Source organism: Augochlora pura, chromosome 7 (genome assembly GCF_028453695.1).
Source record: "Augochlora pura isolate Apur16 chromosome 7, APUR_v2.2.1, whole genome shotgun sequence".
Taxonomy (NCBI): Eukaryota; Metazoa; Arthropoda; class Insecta; order Hymenoptera; family Halictidae; genus Augochlora; species Augochlora pura.
The window spans coordinates 39,889,837-39,912,494 of record NC_135778.1 but is presented as its reverse complement, the minus strand read 5'-3'; the positions used below and the strand labels follow the sequence as shown (position 1 = coordinate 39,912,494).

The 22,658-nt window shown below is 37.8% G+C and overlaps 1 protein-coding gene across 8 annotated transcripts; it reads left to right on the top strand.

Moving 5' to 3' along the window:
* Positions 1-520: 520 nt before the first annotated feature.
* Positions 521-21,550, top strand: Kdm5 (Lysine demethylase 5). 8 transcript variants are annotated; one of them, XR_013494657.1, is made up of 19 exons: positions 521-1,015; positions 3,705-3,921; positions 4,004-4,164; positions 4,243-4,602; positions 4,677-4,955; positions 5,040-5,532; positions 5,625-5,752; positions 5,832-6,026; positions 7,068-7,528; positions 7,604-7,865; positions 7,938-8,760; positions 8,837-9,045; positions 9,123-9,347; positions 9,558-9,642; positions 9,725-10,125; positions 10,346-10,466; positions 10,542-10,684; positions 11,245-18,848; positions 18,979-21,550. XR_013494657.1 is itself a non-coding variant. In XM_078188281.1 (18 exons), the coding sequence occupies exons 1-18, from the start codon at positions 785-787 to the stop codon at positions 11,377-11,379; spliced, it is 4,893 nt and encodes a 1,630-aa protein (XP_078044407.1). In that variant the 5' UTR covers positions 521-784; the 3' UTR covers positions 11,380-21,550. The 8 variants fall into 8 exon arrangements, 5 of the variants coding, with proteins under 5 accessions (XP_078044407.1, XP_078044408.1, XP_078044406.1 ...); XR_013494658.1 differs by having other exon boundaries at positions 11,245-19,200; positions 19,265-21,550; XR_013494656.1 differs by having other exon boundaries at positions 11,245-19,569; positions 19,718-21,550.
* Positions 21,551-22,658: the final 1,108 nt, after the last annotated feature.

Genomic DNA, 22,658 nt, shown 5'->3' with positions numbered 1-22,658 from the left:
TATATATTTTAATAACGTTTAATTAAATAATTGAATATCTACTGATTCAAGGGGGGCGCCACTATTACTCTATATCATAGAATACAATAATTTACCATGAAGCGTATTGGATAGAGAAATAAAGAAATACATTATGTAAATATTAAAAAGTTCATTTTAAGCTACAATTTATTTTTACCGATTTTACGAGCATACATTCATGGCAGTGTATTCCCGTATTTCTTACTTTTAAAATCCACACGATAGTCAATATGACAGCCGAAAAAACTTCAACGAACGAAAATATCGAACTCTGATACAATTGTGCGTGAATCTCGGAATATTGTATATTAAATTTCTGATATGTGAGCGGCATTAACATCGAAATAAGAGAATACAATGACGTTAGATAAAAAATCGCGTGTATGTGTAATTTTGCTAGTAACTCTTGCACGACAGTGGTGGGGAGAACCATTATGTATTTGTTCAACAGATACGTTCAAGTAGGTGTGAGGAAGAAAAGGTGTATGAATCAGGGAATGGGACAGTTGCTCGTGTGCGAGGCTCCGCGTGATATCGTGGACGTTGTGCATCGTGTGTTTCGTGTATGTTGCGCTAATTGTCAACCGCTTTCTATCAAACATACAAATGCGGTACGTGATGATCGTTCACCAAAGCACGTTCCTAAAGGAAATTTCGGGTCCAGCAGCTGAGTAACGGTGCTGGAGCTGGCGCGAGGTCCTCACCCGCGTTAGGTGCGTGTGGGCCACCTATCCGCGTCCAAGCTGTGTTGGGCATTCAAGTCATGGTATCGAGGTTCGACACGAACTTCGGCTGTGAAGATTTTTTCGGGACTTATCATTGTACCCAAGACATGGCCTGCGATCGCGGTGATTCGGACTTCGAATTCATTATACCGCCAGAGGCGCCGGTCTTCGAACCAAGTATCGAGGAGTTTCACGATCCCCTCGGCTACATCGCAAAAATACGACCGATCGCCGAGAAGTCTGGCATTTGTAAGATCAAACCGCCGCCTGTAAGTAAAATCATTCCGTCGCGATTACATCAAATCTTAGTGTGTTTCTTCTCTTTCTCCGTCGTCGTGTTCCTGCTTTCTCTTTCCTCGCCCGTTCTCGCGAGAAGGACGCTGTATACCATTGATCCTTCTATCCATCGCTGTCCGATTTTGAACAGGCCTGGGCCATCCCGTCGTACAAACGTTCTGTTTTTCTAATTCGTCGAGGTTGTTGCAGATATGCATGCACCGACCTCGTTTATGTACTGTGACGCTTCCGTACGGACATCATAGCCGTGACATCACAAAATAAACGAGTTCCTACGTAATACGTACAATGGAACAAAAATTAATTGTTAAGTAAAGTTAATTTCACGCGGAGCCATACTTTCCTGTCGCGATATCAGCACCGAGATCTTTTTTTTCCATCGGCGTTCAAACGTTAGGACGTGGTAAATGTTAGGAATAGTATTCCCGGCGACACGGGACGAATTGATGATACGATGGAAAAAAAAGAAAAAGGGAAGAAAAGAACACGGTTTCTCGTGTCTCAGAAGTAGCATTTGTCTTGTACGATGTGTACCCGATAGCTGTTGCAAACGGATTTGTGATGTGTCGACTATATTTTTTTTTTCTGTTCGAATCGGAAAGTTACGGTGGTGGGTGTTGTTGGCAGGTAGGGATTCTTGGAAATGGGAAAAAAAGAAAAAATAAGGAATCGAGCACTTTGGTGCTTGTGCCATTGCGACATTAAATATCGTTATAGCTAGAAGGTACGCTATGTAAAATGGCCGAGACAATCGAAACAATGTCACCTTAGCGAAATGTCTCGAAATATTTCTGAAATATGGAACCGTACGGATAGCGCGTTCGTAGAGAAGGGAATTCGAAAAAGTTATCGTCGATCGTAGCGGTTGACGATTCCCGAGACATTCGTGATAATCGTGCTGCTGAAAAATGTGAGAACGATTTGAAGTTTCCTAGATGTTCTGTTTGGTTTCACAGCGAATACATACGTATACGAACCAGTCCTATCATATTATGCATAAATGGGTTTTATTAACTTTTATCACGTTTTCCGTCGACAAATATATATCGTCGTCGTTCTTAAATTATTCTCAGGTGATAATATGTTTTGGTTTTGTTGCCACTTTTAACATTACATAGGACTGAAAACGAAAAACAGCAGCATTATAATTTTCATCGCGTATGCGTAGTGAAATTTTTTTCTTTCGTACTTATTTATCGCGACTACCTACTTTATAGCTGTTTGTTGTATCAATGCGTAATCGGTAACGATTTTGACTACCATTTTACGTCCATGTACGTGGAAAAAAAATACTTTACGAACGAACGCAGGAAGTATATATTTATTAACTTGTAGAGGAATAAAACGAAAGAACGTAATGCAATTTTGACGATATTCTTACGGAATACTGACTGCTGTAAATAACGACGTGTAAATGCGTATTAAATGAAAAATATGTATTTCAATTTAGAAACGGCATGATTACATTATGTTTGGTGTTATCATCGATTAATCGTACTTTACATTATCGCGTGAGAATGAAAATAATGCAAGTTATCTGAGAAAAGTTGCATGAAACGTATGCCGTGCAACTAATTTGTAATCCTATCTGCGCATTGTAAAAATGTATATTATTAAACCTTCGCCGTACAACTATGTGAATGAAATTTGTTTATCGCAATTATTTATCGTAAACATCGAATTGTTTCGCGATCATGAAAATATGGGAATTAAAAATATGTAAGTAGGAGAATGTGCTGTCATAATCCGACCGTTTTTCAACGTTACAATAAGTTAGTGACAGCCTCGTGAATCGTCTTCTTTTAAGAACTACGGAATTGATTTTTGTCAAGGTTCTCGCTATTAATGTTGCTCGACTAATTGATCCGCTTTTCCCCTGTATCCAAGCAATTTACTTCAACTTGTATCGATTTATTTATCGGTAATTGACGAGACTTTGGGAAAATTCATATTTTGTAACGGGATGACGCCATTACGGAAATAACTATGGTCACGACATTAAATGGGCGTCGTGTATGGAGAAAATCTCCGTTTTATTTTCACCCCGACTTTGTACATCGTGGAAATATTCATTATCGGGCGACGATACGTAGGATTGTTTTGCCCGTGAAATTAAACTGCGAATGGTTCAACAGGATACGTCCAACAATGGAAATTCATTTATTAATTGTATTTAAAAGTGATCATTGTCCTTCAAGAATTAGACTGATCTTGCAATGGTTGTTGCGTCACGATAGAGATGAAGCTACGAAGGCACCTATTGATTATTTAGATATGAATATACATATATGTGTATATACATATTTACGTTCCTGCCTCCAACAATGAATTTTTCTATAAATTAATCAATAATAAGATATCACAATGTTCGATTCCTTTTATTTTCGATATATTAGGTAGCTGTTTGTTCCGGTTTTGTAATAGCTTTTTTTTGCTATATATTTAGCGTACATATAATTAATAGATTTATAAAACTTTTATAAATATACGTGTCTCTAGCTACGAATATTTCTTTTCGTAAACGATGAATCAATTTTGGACTATTTCGATTATATACGGTAAACACGGCAGAGAATAACTTTGTAAAATAGTTTTATATAAAAACATTTATGTTGTTTCGTTGAAATTGTTGTTGTAAATTTTCATGCTTGTTGTTTGCAGAATTGGCAGCCACCATTTGCTGTCGATGTAGATAAATTCAAATTTGTTCCAAGAATACAAAGGTTAAATGAATTGGAAGCAAAAACTAGAATAAAACTGAATTTCTTAGACCAAATTGCAAAATTCTGGGAGCTTCAAGGGTCATCATTGAAAATTCCCCTTGTCGAACGAAAAGCTCTTGATTTATATTCTTTACACAAAATAGTTACAGATGAAGGTTTGTCTTTATCGTTTACCTAGAAAAATCAATCATTAAAATTCACATAATGGAATTAATTATGTCTAACGATGCCTTGCAGGTGGTATTGAAACAGTAACAAAAGAAAGAAGATGGGCAAAAATTGCAAACAAACTAGGTTACCCATCTGGCCGTAGCGTTGGCAGTATATTAAAAAATCATTACGAAAGAATTTTATACCCATTTGACGTCTTTAAACAAGGAAAAACTTTATCAGATCTTGTAAGTTGTTGTTTTCTTTAACATTGTTTTTGCTGTAATTAATAATAATGTCTATTTACTATGTACTGAATCGTGCAGAAAATTGAACCGGACTCTAATGTAACTGAAAAGAAAGATCGGGACTATAAACCGCATGGAATTATATCACGACAGCAAATTAAGCCTCCGACAGAGAAATTTTCACGTCGCTCTAAGAGATTTATTGGCCAGGAAGAAAAGCCAGAAGTGTGTATTAAACAAGAGGATTGCAAAGAAGAGTACGACTCTGACAATGACTGTAAAGATGGAATCAAATATAAAAACGGCGATGACAACAGTAAGGAACTTAAAAAGTTACAATTTTATGGCCCCGGCCCAAAAATGGCTGGGTTTAATACCAAAGAAGGAAAAAAATCAAACAAAACTAGAGGTGTTAAACTTACTTATGAATTTGATCCTGTAAGTAAATATTATGCTGTGTTCAACCTTCTTGTAAATATACCTTGTACAATGTCATATATGTTTTTATATAGTTAGCAAAATATATATGTCACAACTGTGGAAGAGGTGACAATGAAGAAAACATGCTGTTATGCGACGGATGCGATGACAGCTATCATACATTTTGTCTCATGCCACCACTAACGGAAATACCAAAGGGAGACTGGCGATGCCCAAAGTGTGTCGCTGAAGAAGTTTCTAAACCGATGGAAGCATTTGGTTTCGAGCAAGCAAAGAGAGAGTACACGCTTCAACAATTTGGAGAAATGGCTGATCAATTTAAGAGCGATTACTTCAATATGCCTGTACATGTATGTTACCTAATTACATCCTGTATATTATGTGATAAAACTAATTAAATTGCATTAGTTAAAAATAATCTTACCTATTGTCAGATGGTGCCAACATCCTTAGTAGAAAAAGAATTTTGGAGAATAGTTTCTTCTATCGATGAGGATGTAACAGTTGAATACGGAGCGGATTTGCACACAATGGATCATGGATCTGGATTTCCAACGAAAACAAGTGTTAATTTATTTACCTGTGATCAAGAATACGCCGAATCTCCGTGGAATTTAAATAATTTGCCAGTGTTACGCGGGAGTGTATTAGGTCATATTAATGCTGACATCAGTGGAATGAAAGTACCGTGGATGTATGTTGCCATGTGTTTTGCAACATTTTGCTGGCACAATGAAGACCACTGGAGTTATTCCATTAATTATCTACATTGGGGAGAACCGAAAACATGGTACGGCGTGCCAGGTTCTCAAGCAGAACGATTTGAACACTCCATGAAATCTGCTGCACCGGAACTATTTCAAAGTCAGCCAGACTTGCTCCACCAATTGGTCACCATTATGAATCCTAACATTTTAACCAGCGAAGGTAATATATATATATATATATTAAATTTAAACTTACAGATATACTACAAGTGCTGCTGATTAATAATAATAATGGTTTGCGCTGTGTCACAGGAGTTCCTGTAGTCAGAACTGATCAGCACGCGGGTGAATTCGTTGTAACATTTCCTAGAGCGTATCATGCCGGTTTCAACCAAGGTTATAACTTTGCAGAAGCTGTAAATTTTGCTCCTGCCGACTGGGTAAAGTCTATAATCTTGAATCCGTATCTCCGATTTCACTAGTGTACATGCTTCATAGATTATATTATTTTTTTAATAGCTAAAAATTGGACGAGACTGTATATCGCATTATTCAAATTTAAGACGATTTTGTGTGTTTTCTCATGATGAGTTGGTATGCAAAATGTCATTAGATCCAGATTCTTTGGACATAGGAATTGCAACTGCAACTTACCACGATATGCTTCAAATGGTGGACGACGAAAAGAAACTTCGGAAGAACTTATTAGAATGGGTAAGTCATCATTTTAATATACACACTTATAACAATAAGTATTAGTAATTATCGAGGTATTGTCTACTATGCATTTGATGTGCAATGTTTCATTTATTTTGGCGAAATGAGTTTTAGCGTAATTTGAACTTTTGTCCTTGAACAGAAAAATTGTTGTTCTTCTTTAAAGTAAAATATTCAATCTAATTCGGTTTGTATGTTGAAACTTATATTATAACAAATTTATTTATAAGATATATAGTTAAGTTGTTATATATTCTATTTCGAAGAAATTCCATGTAAATGTTTCATTCTATTGGAAAAAGTATAACACGGTATTTTGAACATTTAAATCGTGCTTCCAAAACGGGTCAAATACACAGAACGGGTTGTATTTCTAAATGTACAGACCAATGTATTTAGGTCAAACAGTATAGTACGTGCTGAAGCTGTCGCTCACGGATTCACACTCATACAGTGTCGCACTCACACGTCGGCAGATGCACACATACGTAACCATGCGGGAACACGCGGTAAAAGACGTGTGTGTGCATCTGATACTGCCAACCATTGGTCATTTCAGTAGTACTCCGCCATCCACGTTATGTTCCTCATTAATGCCTCCTTATATTTCGTTATATTTGGTTAGCTTGTGTTCGTTGGCGTTAAAATAGTTTTTGTGCGATCATTCTTTAGTTAACGACCTTGACTAGCTGATGTCTATTTGGTGTGTCTCTGCTCTTTGATTATGTAACTTTTATTGGCGAATAGAGGTTATGTTTTTAAAGCCTTACCATGATGCTAAACAGGCATTGGATTTCCTCTGCTAATTCAGCGAATCTCGTCGGTTTGTTCGCGAATTCATTGGGAAATATTAATCGTCATCCTAAATGATTAGTGTATTTGTAAAATCTTTTTGTCTTTTGAAGTTAGTTTGTTTGCAGACGGCTACATGTGTTTTGTGACTAGTTTCGTCCTGTTTTTACGATTCCTTTAAAATGTGAGAACGTAAAACAACAAAATCAATGATCTTTGCGACAAAATGATCTGTTTCTTTTTTAGGGTGTAACTGAGGCAGAGCGCGAAGCATTTGAACTTTTACCCGATGATGAGAGACAGTGCGAAACTTGCAAGACGACTTGTTTCTTGAGTGCGGTTACATGTTCTTGCCAGAGTTCACAATTAGTTTGCCTGAGACACTTCACGGATCTCTGTGATTGCCCGCCGGAGAAACATACGTTGCGTTACCGATACACTTTAGACGAATTACCAATTATGTTACAAAAGTTAAAATTAAAAGCTGAGTCATTTGACTCGTGGGTAACGAAAGTGAAAGAAGCAATGGATCCTGACAAGAAGAGCGATAAAATCGAGCTGAACGAGTTGAAAGAACTCTTAAACGAAGCGGAAAACAAAAAGTTTCCAGAAAGTGAACTGTTGACAGCTTTAACAACTGCTGTACAGGACGCTGAAAAATGTGCAAGCGTTGCGCAGCAGCTTCTAAATAATAAACAACGTACCAGGTAATAGAACGGTTCAACTTCTATGGATAATGCAGATATTATATAAGATGAATCATTTAAAAAATTTTTATACAGGACAAGGCAGTCTGTAGAAACTAAATATAAATTGACAATAGAAGAACTGACACTTTTCTACAAGGAAATAACGAATTTGTGCTGTGAACTGAAGGAATCTGACGGCGTGAAATTTATACTCGATCAAGTATTACAGTTTCAAAAAGAGGCAGAAGAATTTGAAACCAAGGAAGATAATTGTGATGTAGAGCAGTTGGAGAAATGTATTGATTTTGGAGATTCTATATGTATTGAATTACCTCAACTTACTCGTTTAAAACAAGTAAGCGCAGCAGATTTAATTTAACACTGTAATTTTCTTTCTGTAATACAATTGTATGTCTCTTTCTCGTAGAAATTAGCACAGACACAATGGCTGGAAGAAGTTAAGGCGGTGCAGGAAGATCCAAAATCTGTGCATCGCGATGATTTAGCAAAATTAATTGAAAAAGGTATGACGATACCTCCACATTTAAGTATAGAGACTACGCTTTCCGAATTACAAGGATTGATGAACGCAATCGATAAATGGGAAGAGAAAGCAAAGTTATATCTTCATACGAAAAGCAGACAAACTATATCATCTTTGGAAGAATTTATTCGCGAAGCTGACGAGGTGGAGGCTTACTTGCCCAGTTTAGATATTCTTCAGGATACATTAAATAGAGCGAAAACATGGACAAAAATGGTGGAAGAAGTACAAGCGAGAGAGAATTTTCCGTACTACGATACTCTGGACGAATTAATTAAGAAGGGTCGAAGTATTCCATTACATCTGAATGCTCTGCCAATTCTAGAGTCTACCCTTTCGCAAGCAAAAACTTGGAAAGAAAGAACGGCGAGGACGTTCTTAAGGAAAAACTCGCATTGCACTTTAATGGAAGCTTTGTCACCGCGTATTGGTGTTGGTACACAAGCGTTGAAAGCCAAGAAGAGCAAAAGCGAAGAGAGCATCGGACCCGTTTTCGTCTGTGATACAAAATTAGATGATTCCAATGATTCGGCTACCATCGTGGCTGCATTTAAGTTAGCGGAACAGCGAGAGATGGAAGCAATGAGAAATTTGAGAGAGAGAAACTTAATGAAAACCGAGATGGAAGACTCCAGGTATTGCGTTTGCTGGCGTCCCAGATTTGGTCTCATGCTTCAATGTGAACTTTGTAAAGATTGGTTCCACTGTAAGTCTAATTTGTTGCTTATTTATGGTTCCATATCGAGCGTAAAAGTAAAATAATCGTAATTATTTTTTTTCAGCGAATTGTGTACCCTTACCAAAAACATCGTACAAGGGTAAACTACCAATGTCTAAAGAACTGAAATTTTTATGCCCTTGTTGTTTACGATCGCGACGACCAAGACTTGAAACAATTCTGGCACTGTTAGTTAGTCTTCAGAAAATTCCAATTCGTTTACCGGAAGGTGAAGCATTGCAATGTCTTACAGAACGTGCGATGAATTGGCAGGTAAGCATCCCGTACAAATAAACTCATATTAATGGTACATTATAAACGATGATTTTACATATGTATACTTTTGATAGGATCGAGCTCGCCAAGCATTGGCCACAGATGAAATTTCATCAGCATTGGCGAAATTGTCGGTATTATCACAAAAATTGGTGGAAGCGGCGGCACGAGAGAAAACAGAGAAGATTATTAGCAGCGAGTTGAAAAAGGCAGCGAATAATCCCGAACTGCATCAGAGGGTACAGGCGATCGCTCCACTTAGCGGTGTGCACTCGGATGATAGTGCACTTAGCACCGCGGTAAGTGTTAAATATACTAATTAAAATGTTAATTATCGTAGGGTTCCCAGATATCATTGACCAAGTTGAACCTAATTTAACGCGTTTCAATATTAGATAATTCATTGAATGACGAATCAATAATTTCATTTTAATTAATACATCGCGTTGACTTTTAAAATTTTTTACATACGCTTTGTTATTAATTCGCGTTCGTCTGATTGGTTTCAGGACGACGACGACGATGTGGTCACCATAGATGACGACGAACCAAGTTGTAGTACGTTCAGTAGTAATGAGCACACGTACTCATATAGTAAGATTTCTGTTTCTACAAAAACAGATTGCCGCGATACAAATCTAATATTTCATTACCATTAATTATGTTTATCTTTCAGTTTCTAAAGTTCAGCGCAAATCACAGTTGAACGACTCGTCCGAAGCCGCGGTCATGCTTTCGCAATCTGCGAGGCTACGTTTAGAGGAATTAATGATGGAAGGCGATTTGCTGGAAGTTGCGCTCGATGAAACGCAACACATCTGGCGCATATTAAGTCATACGAACAGTCCGAGCACTGTTCGCAAATACGCGTCGTACGAAGAGGTACAATCGCATCTAAACCAGGATTCGAAAGATATAAGAAAGCGGGGAAGAAAAAGGAAGTCCGAAGAATTTGAGTTATTAAAGAAACTCGGACGACAAAAGATGGAAGAAAAAAATTTGGCAAAACGGAAGGGACTGCAGAAAGAAAAGAAATCTGCTAGCTCTCCGTTACCAATAAAACGCGGACCTCGAAAGGTATGCGAATTTGAAAATGCAACTTGCCTCGAATTGAAACCTACGCAAGATTTGATTCGATGGACATTGGTATCTTTTACTGCAAATAATGACCTGTCGGTCTTTTTTTATCTATTATTGCAATTAAGTTTCAATTCGAGATATTAAATTTAAAATCAATGCTGTAAGCACAGTATGTTGAACATCGGCTAGTTCGATTTCAGTTGAATGTGTATTCTAGATGAAACGCAAAGAAGGCGACGACGTTCCCAAAAAGAGAGGTGGTAATCGAAAAAAGACTAAACAAGACACTTCGGACGAAGAAGACGATTGCGCCGCGGTCAATTGTTTACGACCTAGCGGTAAGTATACTTTCTCCTATAGAGATATTTCACTACAATGATTCCTCTTATAGTATACTTTGATTTGGATGGTAGGAAGGGAAGTTGATTGGGTCCAGTGTGATGGCGGCTGCGAAGGCTGGTTTCACATGCATTGCGTCGGATTGGATCGCGCAGAAATTGCCGAGGAGGACGATTACATATGTAGTAACTGCAAGGAAGCAGAACAAAACTCGACGGTACGTTTATATAAATAGACTCAATGACATGTTATCGCTGTTAATTTTTGCGTAAGTAACTCCGTTTCACGTTTATTTTTTATGAAAAGTCATATCATTGTCAGCTTTATCATTTTGTTACGCTTGTTTCCTTGTTTATAGTAGAGTGCAGTCTATAATTGTTTGTATTTTTTTTTACCTCATATATTAAGGGGGTATCCTGGTCTAGAGCGTTATACTTTCGTCTGCTTTGGGATTTTTTAGTTATGGAACTAAGGAACCTTTTTCTTAATCTCCTACAGGTTGTAAACTTTAAACGAAAATATGCTTTGACTCGAATGAAAGTACTAACTATAACAAATGTAGCGGAGGTACACAGCACATTTTACATCAATTAGTCTCGAAATACTTTGCAGGATATGCTAATCGAAACATTTTGAATTTGTATTCTCCAAGAATCGAATTGAAAGCGAAACATTCTAAATTAGAATGTCCCCTTAAATAACTGCATTTTATTTTGCAATGTAGCATAGTACGTTATAGTTTTAGCGCAACATTTTTTTGTGTTATTTAAACTGTAGTCGAGAGCGCCAGATCCGTTAGCCGAATCGTTAGGACTGGATGCACTTCTTTCACTTTCTCAATCCCAGGGATACCAAGGCACAGACAGCGAAGCGGATATTCAGGAGACAACATCCTTCGTCAGGACGTACTAGCCTGTTTAATTCCTGTTAGCTCCGTGTAAAGGCTAAAAATGCTAATCGATTGCAAAAATGAACTTCGACTCTGAAACAATAGTCGGATATTCAATGTTACCTATCACTTTTATCACAGTGGATTGATTACCGCAGGTGATCGCGTGCGCCATGGCGGTTATTGTCGCGAGCGAACGTTAGAGACGGAATGAAAGTATTACATTGTCACAATCAAATTATAATCGTTTCTTTTTTCTCTTCATAAGCACGGACATACGAATATTTTTCTACTCTTTATTTGAGGCACGGTTCCGATCAACGCGACGGAGTTTTTCCTCTTTCTTTCTCTTGTATATTTGTAGCGATATTGAGTTTTACTAATTATTTTGAGATAAGACACGTTTGTTCTTTTTGTAAGAAAAGAAAAGGATTTATTGACCAAGTATAAATACAATTGTTCATATTCGGGATAAATTATTGTTACGTATTATTATTCATATATTATATTCTTGGATAACCTAATGTACAGCGATCCTACTCAAATTTTCTTCATGTTCATACGTACATCGAAGCCCGAAATTATTTTAAGTTCACCTAAGAGAAACAAGATGTACTAATATTGCGGATGAACCGTGATAGCCTACATTATTTCTTTTGCGGATCTCGATGAAAAATTTGATTTATATGTCCTTGTGTGTGCGCGTGTGTGTGTGGTTGTAGAGTCATTTTTCTTTTTCTCTCGTCTCTCGCTGTCAATGATGGCGACGATGAAAAATATAGATCAACGACACTCGACAAACCTAACGGTTACGCGATTACGTTGTGTGTAAAAAAGGTACGATCTGCGGCGTGATAGCGGTGCGATGTTTTACGGAAACTAAAGAATGGAAGGATGTGAAACAATTCCGGGAGGCATTGCGCGATCTAACGTTTCGTTCTCGGGCAATTGAGGGACAAAGGAGAAAAGCAACTTCACGGCGATAGCAGAAGTAAGGGAAACGGAGAAAAAGTGGTTCCGTGAAGGACGCTTCTATATCGAGGAAGATATTCCGTCGGTTTTTTGTATCAGTTTTTAATTATAATGACGTCGAACGAATTAAAAAAAAAGAGGTTCGTTCGCGTCATGTAGCGTGTACAGATAGACTGAGAGATGTGTGTATTAAGATTATATATATGTATATGTATATATGTGTATACATATATATACATATATATAAATATATATATATATAATAGATATTATAAATATACATAAGATGAAATTAGATTGAAAGATAGATAGATGTAAGTTAACAGTTTGTATAAAGGAAAAGAATTGACACGCAGATACATGGCATAAACTAAAGTCTGTCTTCTTGAGGGAACGATACATTGGATGTTCAATCCAGATTTTGAACCAGAGTATGCAACTTAACGCTTCGCACAACTTGCGAATTACTTTATTTTTTCTCTTGTTCGTTTCATTTATTTTCTTTATTTCTTGCCGCGCGAATGTATGATATATTAGTGAGTGACCGAGCTCGGATATCCTCGAACGGCCTAAAGAGAAATTGTACTTCGAGAGTATTATCAAAAGTGATTTTACGATTTCAACATACGTTTTATAATTGTCTCAATTTTCATGACTTCCGATCGTATCATTTTATCTTCGCGCATGTTGAAATTTTTTATCAAACATTTTTTTTATGTCGACACGATGTAGAATTGCATTGGTGTAGCGTATACCGAAGGCTAACTCATTACATTGTACCTTCAAGTATTAATGAGATCGCTGACTAATAAATGAAATATGGAAAAAAAGGAAGAAGAAGAGGAAATAGAGGAGGGTTTATGAAGATACTTAACGTTAACGATTAAACTATATTCCGTAATAAACAAATTTTATAAATGTGTCGTACAAGCATTACGAATTATATGGATCTCATACTCTTGCAAAGCGATATTTAGAAAGGTTAAATGGACAAAGAAAATTTACGATCGCTGTAATTAATGTGAGACCATTTAAAGCTCGTGTAACTCGATGTTGACTCTGGTACAAAACCATGCTTCGTATGGAGTAGTTGATAAATAGAACTCCTAGTTACGTTTTTAATGTGATTGATTGATTGATTGATTGATTGAACTGAGTTCTCTTTTTTTTTTTTTAATAAACTGAAAAACAACATAATTTGTTTTATCATCCGGTGTAAATGTGTTATGTGCGTGTCTCTGTCTACCCCCATGTAGATTCTTTGCACGTTTATGCGAGGTGCATTGTGTATAAAAAAAATGAATAGAAAATATGATAATTTTATCCTAGATCGACCGACGAAGGAGGAGGTGGGGCAATGCGGGGAAACTTTGTATAATTGTTAGTGAGAAACTAAAATACGTCGTACATTGAGTTTCTACGCAACTTAGCTTTATGAATGCGTGTTAGTGTGGCATGATGCGCAGTGCGTTTTTAACGATCGTTTCACAAAAAAAAAAAAAAAGAAAAATGAAACCGCTGATATAATATGCCCGTCGAACAATCGCGGTCGGAGCTATACATTCGTATTATATGTTGAGAGACTACCGAAGTGTATGTAAATTAATATTTTTATAAATTAATCTTCTTCAACGGGAGAGCTGAGACTAGATTAATTTACTCTGCCAAGATTTCGAATAGATTTCGATCGAAATCGTACATCCTTTAAATGTTTTCAAGTTGAAAATTCATACCGCGAAACTTTTATGTGTTATTAAAACTTAACGAAACGTATGACTTATCGAATGATTTGAGATTTATCAGTCCTTTCGGCGAAATCATTTCCTGTGTACAGAGAAACATAAAACGTCTAATTGGACCAGCGTATTTTGCATTGTTCCATGTATTTACCAAAAGATTGCCTGGCATATTATTATATATTTTTCTACACTCACTGGGAACGTAATCTCTTGTCCTTTGATTTCTTATAGTTTTATTTTGACCTTGACATAACTTACGTTCATATTATTGCCACTATGTAAAAATGCACTTCTTACATTTACATTACTTCTACTTGTCGAGGCGCTCGTGTGAACAACAGTGGTCACGAAAGGATGTTCTAGAATTGTTATAAAAAAAACTCTTTGGCGGATGTATACGATCACGGTTAAAACGGACTGCGTGTCAGACTCGGCGAGACAATTATGTGTTTTATACACATATATTTTTGTACAGATACACATGATGATGGCCCGACGATCTCTACGACCGTTCGGCAATGATATACGCGGGAACACAGTGAATTTCTAACGATAGTGTTTCTGCTGCGTTCGGTTAGGCCAGTTATGAATTTCGTTTGTTTCATTTTCACAACAAGAGAAGAGTGTTTACATGTATATATATATATATATATACGTGTATTTTATACGAGGTACTTAGATTTATTTTCTAATTAAGCGATTTGTAAAATGTCAAAAAAAAGAAGGAAAGAGACGAAGAAGAAGATATGAGAGAAGCGAAACCCATGTGGCACACTATCATTAAAAATACATTGTGGATAATAGTAACTACAGGGAAGACCGAAACTGCGTAATCGATTCACAGCTCTTGATTTTCGTCGAATGAATAGGGCACGTTAATTCTACAGAAATGCTGCACAAGGTTCGAGAAGTATTTTCCAAGCTTAATAATGTAATTGTCGAGAGTCAAAGGTGTCGCGTAGAGTTTATCAAGTATACTGCCTTAGGTTGTCCGAATATTGTCTTTTAGAGTTAATTTCAGCTTCGTTAGTTCACCGTACGGATCTTCTGAAGCATTTCTGTATTTTTGAAAGTGCTGATGCTGTGAGGTAGTAAACTAAACAAAAGTTCTTTTTGTGGTCTTGACACAGCTGGGGTCTAAAAGAAGACTAACCGCTGCTCTAAACGATAAGCTTTCGAACTTTTGTGGACATTTTACATGTTATGCCACAACGTTAATTTTTTCACCGTCAATTATTTAAAATACCTCGATAGAAAGTGTTATTTTATCTTTTGGAGCGGTTGTGGACACCAGTTTTCCTACTATCTATTATTATCGATGGTAGGTGTTAAATGAAAATCTTGCAAAGGCCACATTTAGTTTATTATCTCACCTATACTACCACAGAGGCGCACTTTAGTGTACCATATTGAACATCAGTTTGTTGTTCGAATAATACGAAGGCAAGTGTCAAGCACGCGTTTTTCGAGATGTTACACTGACTATTCGACTGCGGATTTTATGCACTTCAGGAATATCGGAAGATACCGACGAAAATGAATGGACACCACCCGCTAATACAGGCGAGAAAATGCGTTCATTTTCTTCGTATCTTTCTATAACCTTCTGTAGATATAATAAACATCTCTTCGGTACAGTTTTAATACTGATGGAAACATTTGCAGTATACTTGTAATCATCATACGATGTTCATTTATTGCGTTCAACTTCTTTATGACAGGCACAAAATAATATTAACCCTCTATCAGTTGACATTTTTACTTTTGCATTCTGAGAAGATCAAATATTTGTTAAAAGGTGTCATAAAAAAAAGCTATCATTTTTCTGCATAACTTTAAGAAAATGTCACCAGGGGGTTAATTTTCGTTTTGTTCCGTGCAACGTAATGTTCATGTGACCATGCACTTAGAACTGATTAAACGCTTCACCGGATCTGAATGCATAGTGTATAACATAAAGAAAAAAAAAGTATTATACATTTTGACCAAAACGTCCTGTTTGTTTTGTAGATTGAATATTGTGATTCGAGGGTCAATGACTTTTCGTGTAGCAAAGCTTTACGTCATTACCGTAGCTATTGCTACCGTTCTAAATGTTTTTTTCATTTGTTAATTTCATCGGTGAACGAATCGTTTGAAGAAAAAGTTGTCGCTGATTGTCTTTTTTTTTTTTTTAATTTAATAAGGATTTCGTTTGGAATTCCTCTTTTGTGATACAAATATAAATTGGTTAATTATAATTTTTTTTTTTGTTTTCTTAATAAATTAGGTTCTCTTGTAAATGCAGAATTTCGTGAATTCTGCGACTTTTAAAATAGTCATGTTCAACTTACGTTGGTCTAATCTTGTACAGTGAAACTACAGTGGTGGACAAAACTGTTCGCACAATAACTACATGAAATTATTTTTGTCAATAACATTATCCAGGCGAATCTTGATCGCCATGATTTCACAGAAACTTGTAATTCGATAAATATTTCCAATCGATTGCTTAATCTCATGTCTACAACTTATGATTAATTAAAGAAGAACTGATTAAATTCAAATATGTATCACTGGTTGTGGTAAAATATAAATAGAAGTGGAAAGTACAATATACATATTTGAATGTGATTAACTAATCTAGGAGAAGCAGCTATTTACATAATTAAAATTTTACCCTATCAACATTTATGTCCTTCACTGTACTTATGAGGAAGTGAATCTGATCTTTTTTTCCTTTTTTTTTTTAATGTCTCGGTTTAGTTGAGTTACTTAAACTTCGAATACAATCTTTATTAATAATAACTAACGATCCTTCTCGAGTTTTACTTTTCTTCTGCTTTCCGCGCGAGCCTTCCGGAAGTGTTCGCGCGGGAATGTTTGCAAGAGATTCGAATCTAATTTTAGTTGTTAAACGAAGAAGCTTGCCTCGCAGAAAGGTCTTTGAAAATTCACCAAAAATTCGTGTAGTCTGTAAGAGGAACACCATCGAAGATTTCGTACTCGTACATTCTCCTTCATTCGCGTTCCTTTTGTTCCTTCTCTGTGAACCACAGCTACCCCACAACGTGGTTCGTTCACCAACGAGAAGGGGATATCTTTCGCCATTATCGTCGCATCGCGTGTACCAATTATTTTACTATACGACGGCTCGGCTAATAGTTTAGTTTTTTTTTCCTTCACGTTGCGGATCATTGTAGACAGATGAATATTTATGAACAGTAAATGTAACTTAACGGCTAAGTAGCGTTGACGTAGTCCTTATTTGTAAGATTATATCATCTTGATTTTTCGATGAAATATATTCGATGTATATGTGTATGTACATGTACATTTCAGTACTGTGGAAAGAAGCGCACCGTTTTATTTTTTTTAACGATCTACCTGTTTTAAGAGCGACATCTCTTAATCCAGCGAGCGGGCGGAGCCTCGTACGTTTATGTAGTACGGGTTTCGCGGGTATCCGAAATTTTGGGTATCGGAGCCTCGGGTTGGGACGAATTGGTACTCGAAACTGCTTAAACAAAATCATATGTTAAAATTCCTTACGGCCGACAGGGGGTTAAAAAGTGGTTTACGAACACCTTGCGATGTTTGATAAGGCTGCACCCCTTGGTAGTCTTATTACTGCTGATTCAACATCGCGAGTATAACCTGACATAGCTTGGGTCTTGCTGCCTTTCGGTGTGCCAAGTAACAATAGCTGGGACTCGAAACTTTCGAGTACTTGAAATTCAAAAATGGAATCGGGGAGTCATATTCAGACATTTCATTAGCTTTCACCTGCTTTAGAAAAACAGTAAATATTATATTTCTGGATCTATGAACACTCCCCAATTTATTTTTAGGATTTCGAGTGTCCAAAAGATTCAGGTTCATTTACGAGGAAATTATCCGACCCGATTTTAACCCGAAATCTCGAGCAATCACCTACTTCAAGCGCGTAGTAACTAAGAAAGGTTCGGCAACGCGTTCCCTCTTAGAGAGAACAATCGTTTGCGAACGTACGAGCACGTAATAGCTCCGAAGGGACGGGGGAGCGTTGCCCCCTCCCTGTTTTGGAATGCGCGTATACCGCGTAACATAATAGATGGCATCGTCGGTCGAGTTTTCACAAGAGTCTAGCGAGTCGTCGTAATTCGAAAGGGTTTCCCGACTCTTAGTAAGCACGTGCAAGGAAGCTGGAACTCCGCTTCTCGAACTTCACAAGTTTCAAAGCCTCTTCGTCGTGATAGAACTGTTAGTCTGAAAGTATTTTGTTTGCGAGATTTCCGAGGACTGACAGCTCTCTCCTGCGTATTTATTCGAGGCGTATTAAATTTAACCACGTGCCTAGGCGAACAATATGTCCTAGGACCGACGTAGTTGCTACTAATTGGCGTAGGTGTCGTTTTGATAAGTCTAAACAGCTTAGCTGAACACGCGAATAATTTCTTTTTTGAGAGAATTCATCTTGGTCACGTGGGTTTTACAGTCGATCGAATAGCCTAGGTTATTGCGTGTCAGTCGCGTTTCCGCCTTGAAATTCATTTTCCGTCTCAAACGTGGTCATTTATTCACTTCCTAGGTTCGTGGAAATTACACTCTAAAGTTCAACTAATTCGCGTGATCTGAATTCGTCGAATTTGAATCATCTTCGCTTACGCTTGGATTCCATGTAAATTCAATCTTGTTCCTTAAGCGAGTCCTCATGCTCGCTTGTTTTTTGAGACGAGCGAAGAACGGTTCTTTTCATCGTCGTAAAAGTCTTGATAGATCAAGGTTCTCCTACGAGCTCTTTTCGTTTAACTTGTCACAAGGTAATTGCGACGATGCAAGGTGGGAAAGAGTTAAGTTCAATGGTCTTGAGTTAGGGGATCCGAAAGGAAGATCGATCTTCTTTTAGTCTTGACATAACCTTAACATAATTTTAACATAACCTTCTTCTAGGTCAATTGTCATCTTGCGCGCGTGCTTCAGAATGCATCTCCGAACATTAAATATAATTACACATTACCGGCATTAGACTCGCCGCTTTTGATAGGCGAAAGATATCTCGAAATGCTGTTCTAGAGCAAAGGCTCGCGAGAAAGAAATGTAAAATCCTGGTACAACGATATCCCGGCAAATTATTATATGCTTTTATTTGTACACGAACATGTAACATAGCAAGTAAGAGAATGTCGATGATTTTTCCGACGATGCTCGATTAATTTCAATTTTGAATTAATTTTAGGAACGACACAAAATATCGCGGGATTGAAATAGTTTCTAAACTTGTCGCCTGTTATATTATAAGTGTCTGAAAAGTTTTTTCACCAACCGGTCGTGAGCAGACAATCGTGGGTCCGCCCCAAAGCCCAAAGAGAGTGCTAATGCAAGTCCCGGGCCGTTATACGGTGTACGGGTGCCGATGGCAGCCACGCGGCAGTGACGGCGTTATCGCCGTGTCACGCCGATGGGCCGGTACACCCTCCGATTCGACCGCGAGGGTAAGCTGCTTTCCCTCGACCTGACTTCGGTTGCTAAGCAGAGAACAGAGTAAGTGCGGGAGGCGAGGGCGTTCACAGCCCTCACAATCCTTTCCAGTACAGTAAGTGGCCGACTTTGCAATTTCCAGCTCTGTTTTCCTCTTGTCGTACGATCGCGTGCGTAACGACGTATTTTATCTTCGTCTTGTCTGTTAAAGTTCAATCACCCGACACACGCGGTAACGAAAAAGACGTGGGGCAAGGACAAGGTGCGATACGGCATCGCTCATCGCCATCCGATCCAACCTCCACCGAGGAATTTTCGCGCAGTTTTCACACAAAGCCGGGGGTGTGTTGGAAGCGGAGCCTCTTAGTCTAAAATAGACGACCGTTTACGAACATACGAGTGCGTGATAGGACCCATCCTCGAAGGGACGGGAACCGCTGCCGGCTCTTTATTCGAAGACTTAAGTACGCCGCGTAACGCGACAGCGATCTGCTCGTGGCAACAGATTGCAGCGAGTAATTTGTAGCACTATCCCGACTCTTGATAAGCACGTGCAAGAAAGCTGGGAAATCCGCTTCTCGGACTCTGCAAGTTCCTAGACGTTATTGTAGAAGAACTGTTCTACTCGCTAAAAGTATCTTGTTTGCAAGATTTCTACGAGGTGACAATTTATTCCCGTCGCGTGAACTGTAAAAAGTGTTTTTATTCAATTGGATAAATTTCGGTGTAACCTGGCGAACAATAAGTCCTAGGAACGATGCGGTCGCCGCTAATTGGCATACTCACCTTCGCTGAACGCGCGACTCATTTCATTTAAGGAAACACCTTATTATTTCGAGGGCGGAATGCCGACAATTGCTCGATATCGATCTCTGTGTTTAATCCTTTCGGTGAGAGTGCGGGTATATCTGGCATCCGTTAAGATTAATTTTTGTTAGCCTTATTGCAAACAGGACCTAAGGAACTAAGTAGAATCATAAAAACCTTTCTATTAACTGTTAGTCAAAATTGTCAACATAAGATAGCAGATATGTATTCCAATAAACGTACAGCGTTTATTGGATTAAATGGCTATCATATGTTAACAATGTCTTCTTACCACTTAACACGAAGGCGAGAGTAGAGAGATTGTGCACAGTTTTTATTACAGCAATTAGTAAATAATGAAATCTATGCAATTCTTTTCTATGGAAATGTCTTCTTTTTATAATTATAAAATAAGAAACCGGTCATTTGACCGTGGTAGGTTTTTAAAAGGTTTAAAAAGCTAAAAATTGGTGATCGAGAAGAAACAAAAATTGCTGTATCACGCGTTGCTAACATTTGCTTGAAACATTTATTTGTGCGGCGAATAATTTACGAGTAGGTGCACCGAGCCCCGTGTTATATAGGAATATATATACGTGTATGTATACCTGTATGTATACATGTATGTATTCGTGTATAAGCCACGAGCTTTCCGGGCGGATGGGACGAGGTGCCGGGAAAGCCCTTCCACAAGCCAAGGAGTTCTGACAAGTCGATCCGTGGCTCGTCTGCCGTGATGTAACATTATTTAAAAGGGGTCGATGCCCGTGGAAGCGTGTTGGTGTGGCCGGCGGGAGAGATAGAATGTCAATAAAGAGCGACGGCACGTGAAGGCTGCAGGAGACACGAATTTCTCGTTCGTGCCGGCTCGCAGCCGAGAGGCTCGCCGAGCCCCGGATTACTGGATTGCTTCCGTTTCTGTGGGACAGGTTTCCCGGCGGAAAAAAATATTTCAACCGACAGAGAGAAAGGAAGAAATTGGGCCACGGGAAATGATATTCGTCATGGTGTCGAGCCCGAAGGGACAAACTTTAAAGTGAAACTATGAAAAATCGTCTTCCAGCTCTCGCTTTTTCCACGTCAATCTCGCCGACTGCAGTGGCGCGTCAAATACCGAGATCAATGTAATAATTGAAGTAACAATTTAAATCATCTGAAACTGTATTATGGATAGTATTTTATGTATAAATATTGTACACTATAATTTTCTTAGCCACATGAACATTAAAAGGATTCGTTTCTACTTTGCTAGTTTAAAGAATTTCCTTCGTTAGTTTAAAGAATTTTTTCCTTTCCATTCCACCCACATAACATGACATAACCTGTTCGTTTTGTCTTGTAATCGTTAGTTTCTTTTCCGAAGTTCAGATAAATCTTATTAAAAAGCCTTCTGTGATTTTCACGAGCTATACATAAGGAATAATTTCGTTTTACATTTTCCAAGTATATCTGATCGAAATAGGAATAGAATGGCTCGTCTCGAATCATCAGTTCGATGATATGAAAACATGAAAGTGCATTCTGTTTTGCATCCGACAGTCTAAGTATATGATTCAGCCGGAATTCCTTGTTCCCGGTGTACAAGTCGTAAAGGAAAAAATATGATTCATCGCGGCGAGATTTCGTTGTTCGTTTCAAAGTGAAAATTCACGCCCGCAAGACTTTTGTTTCCCCGTTTAAATCCTTTTCACCTTCGCGCGCCCTTGAGTGCTCAACGCGTCATACTTTACAATCGTGGCTTAACACGATCGGCCGTTTAATAATTTCCTCTCGAACTTATTAAACCCTTTGTCTTCTGACTTCATTTTAATACCGCGGTCGAAGCGAAACTGCGAGGCCATTATCTTCGTTTGTAGTTGATAAACTTAGTCACGAGCCGGGTAAACAATCATGCTTTCGAAAATAAGCTGAATGAAAACAAAGACATTCTGTGTAGATTGAACGCCTTGTGTTTTTGTTTGATTCACTTCGCAGGCATGTCACGTAAATAGAGTCGCTTCTGTATGGGATAATTTTTGTGTTTCCTTTTGTAATTTATTTTGGTTAAATTTTAGTATATAGAAAGCCATGGTTTAATAGGATAACACTATAAGAATGTGAAACTCTTAAGTAAAAATGAAAAACGTTTGTTTATTTGAAAAGAATATTGTTTAACCCTTATAATTTATAGATGTCAATTAAAGGAATAAATCAATCAATTTCTGGTAATTCTGCATTAACACTGATGGGTAAGAAACAAGATATTCGTATTTCAAAAATGATGTCAGGTTATGTCATGTTTTTAACGTCCTCGCGCATAAAAATACAATCTGTTTTTGGATCGGAGGGATGATTGAACAACTGGG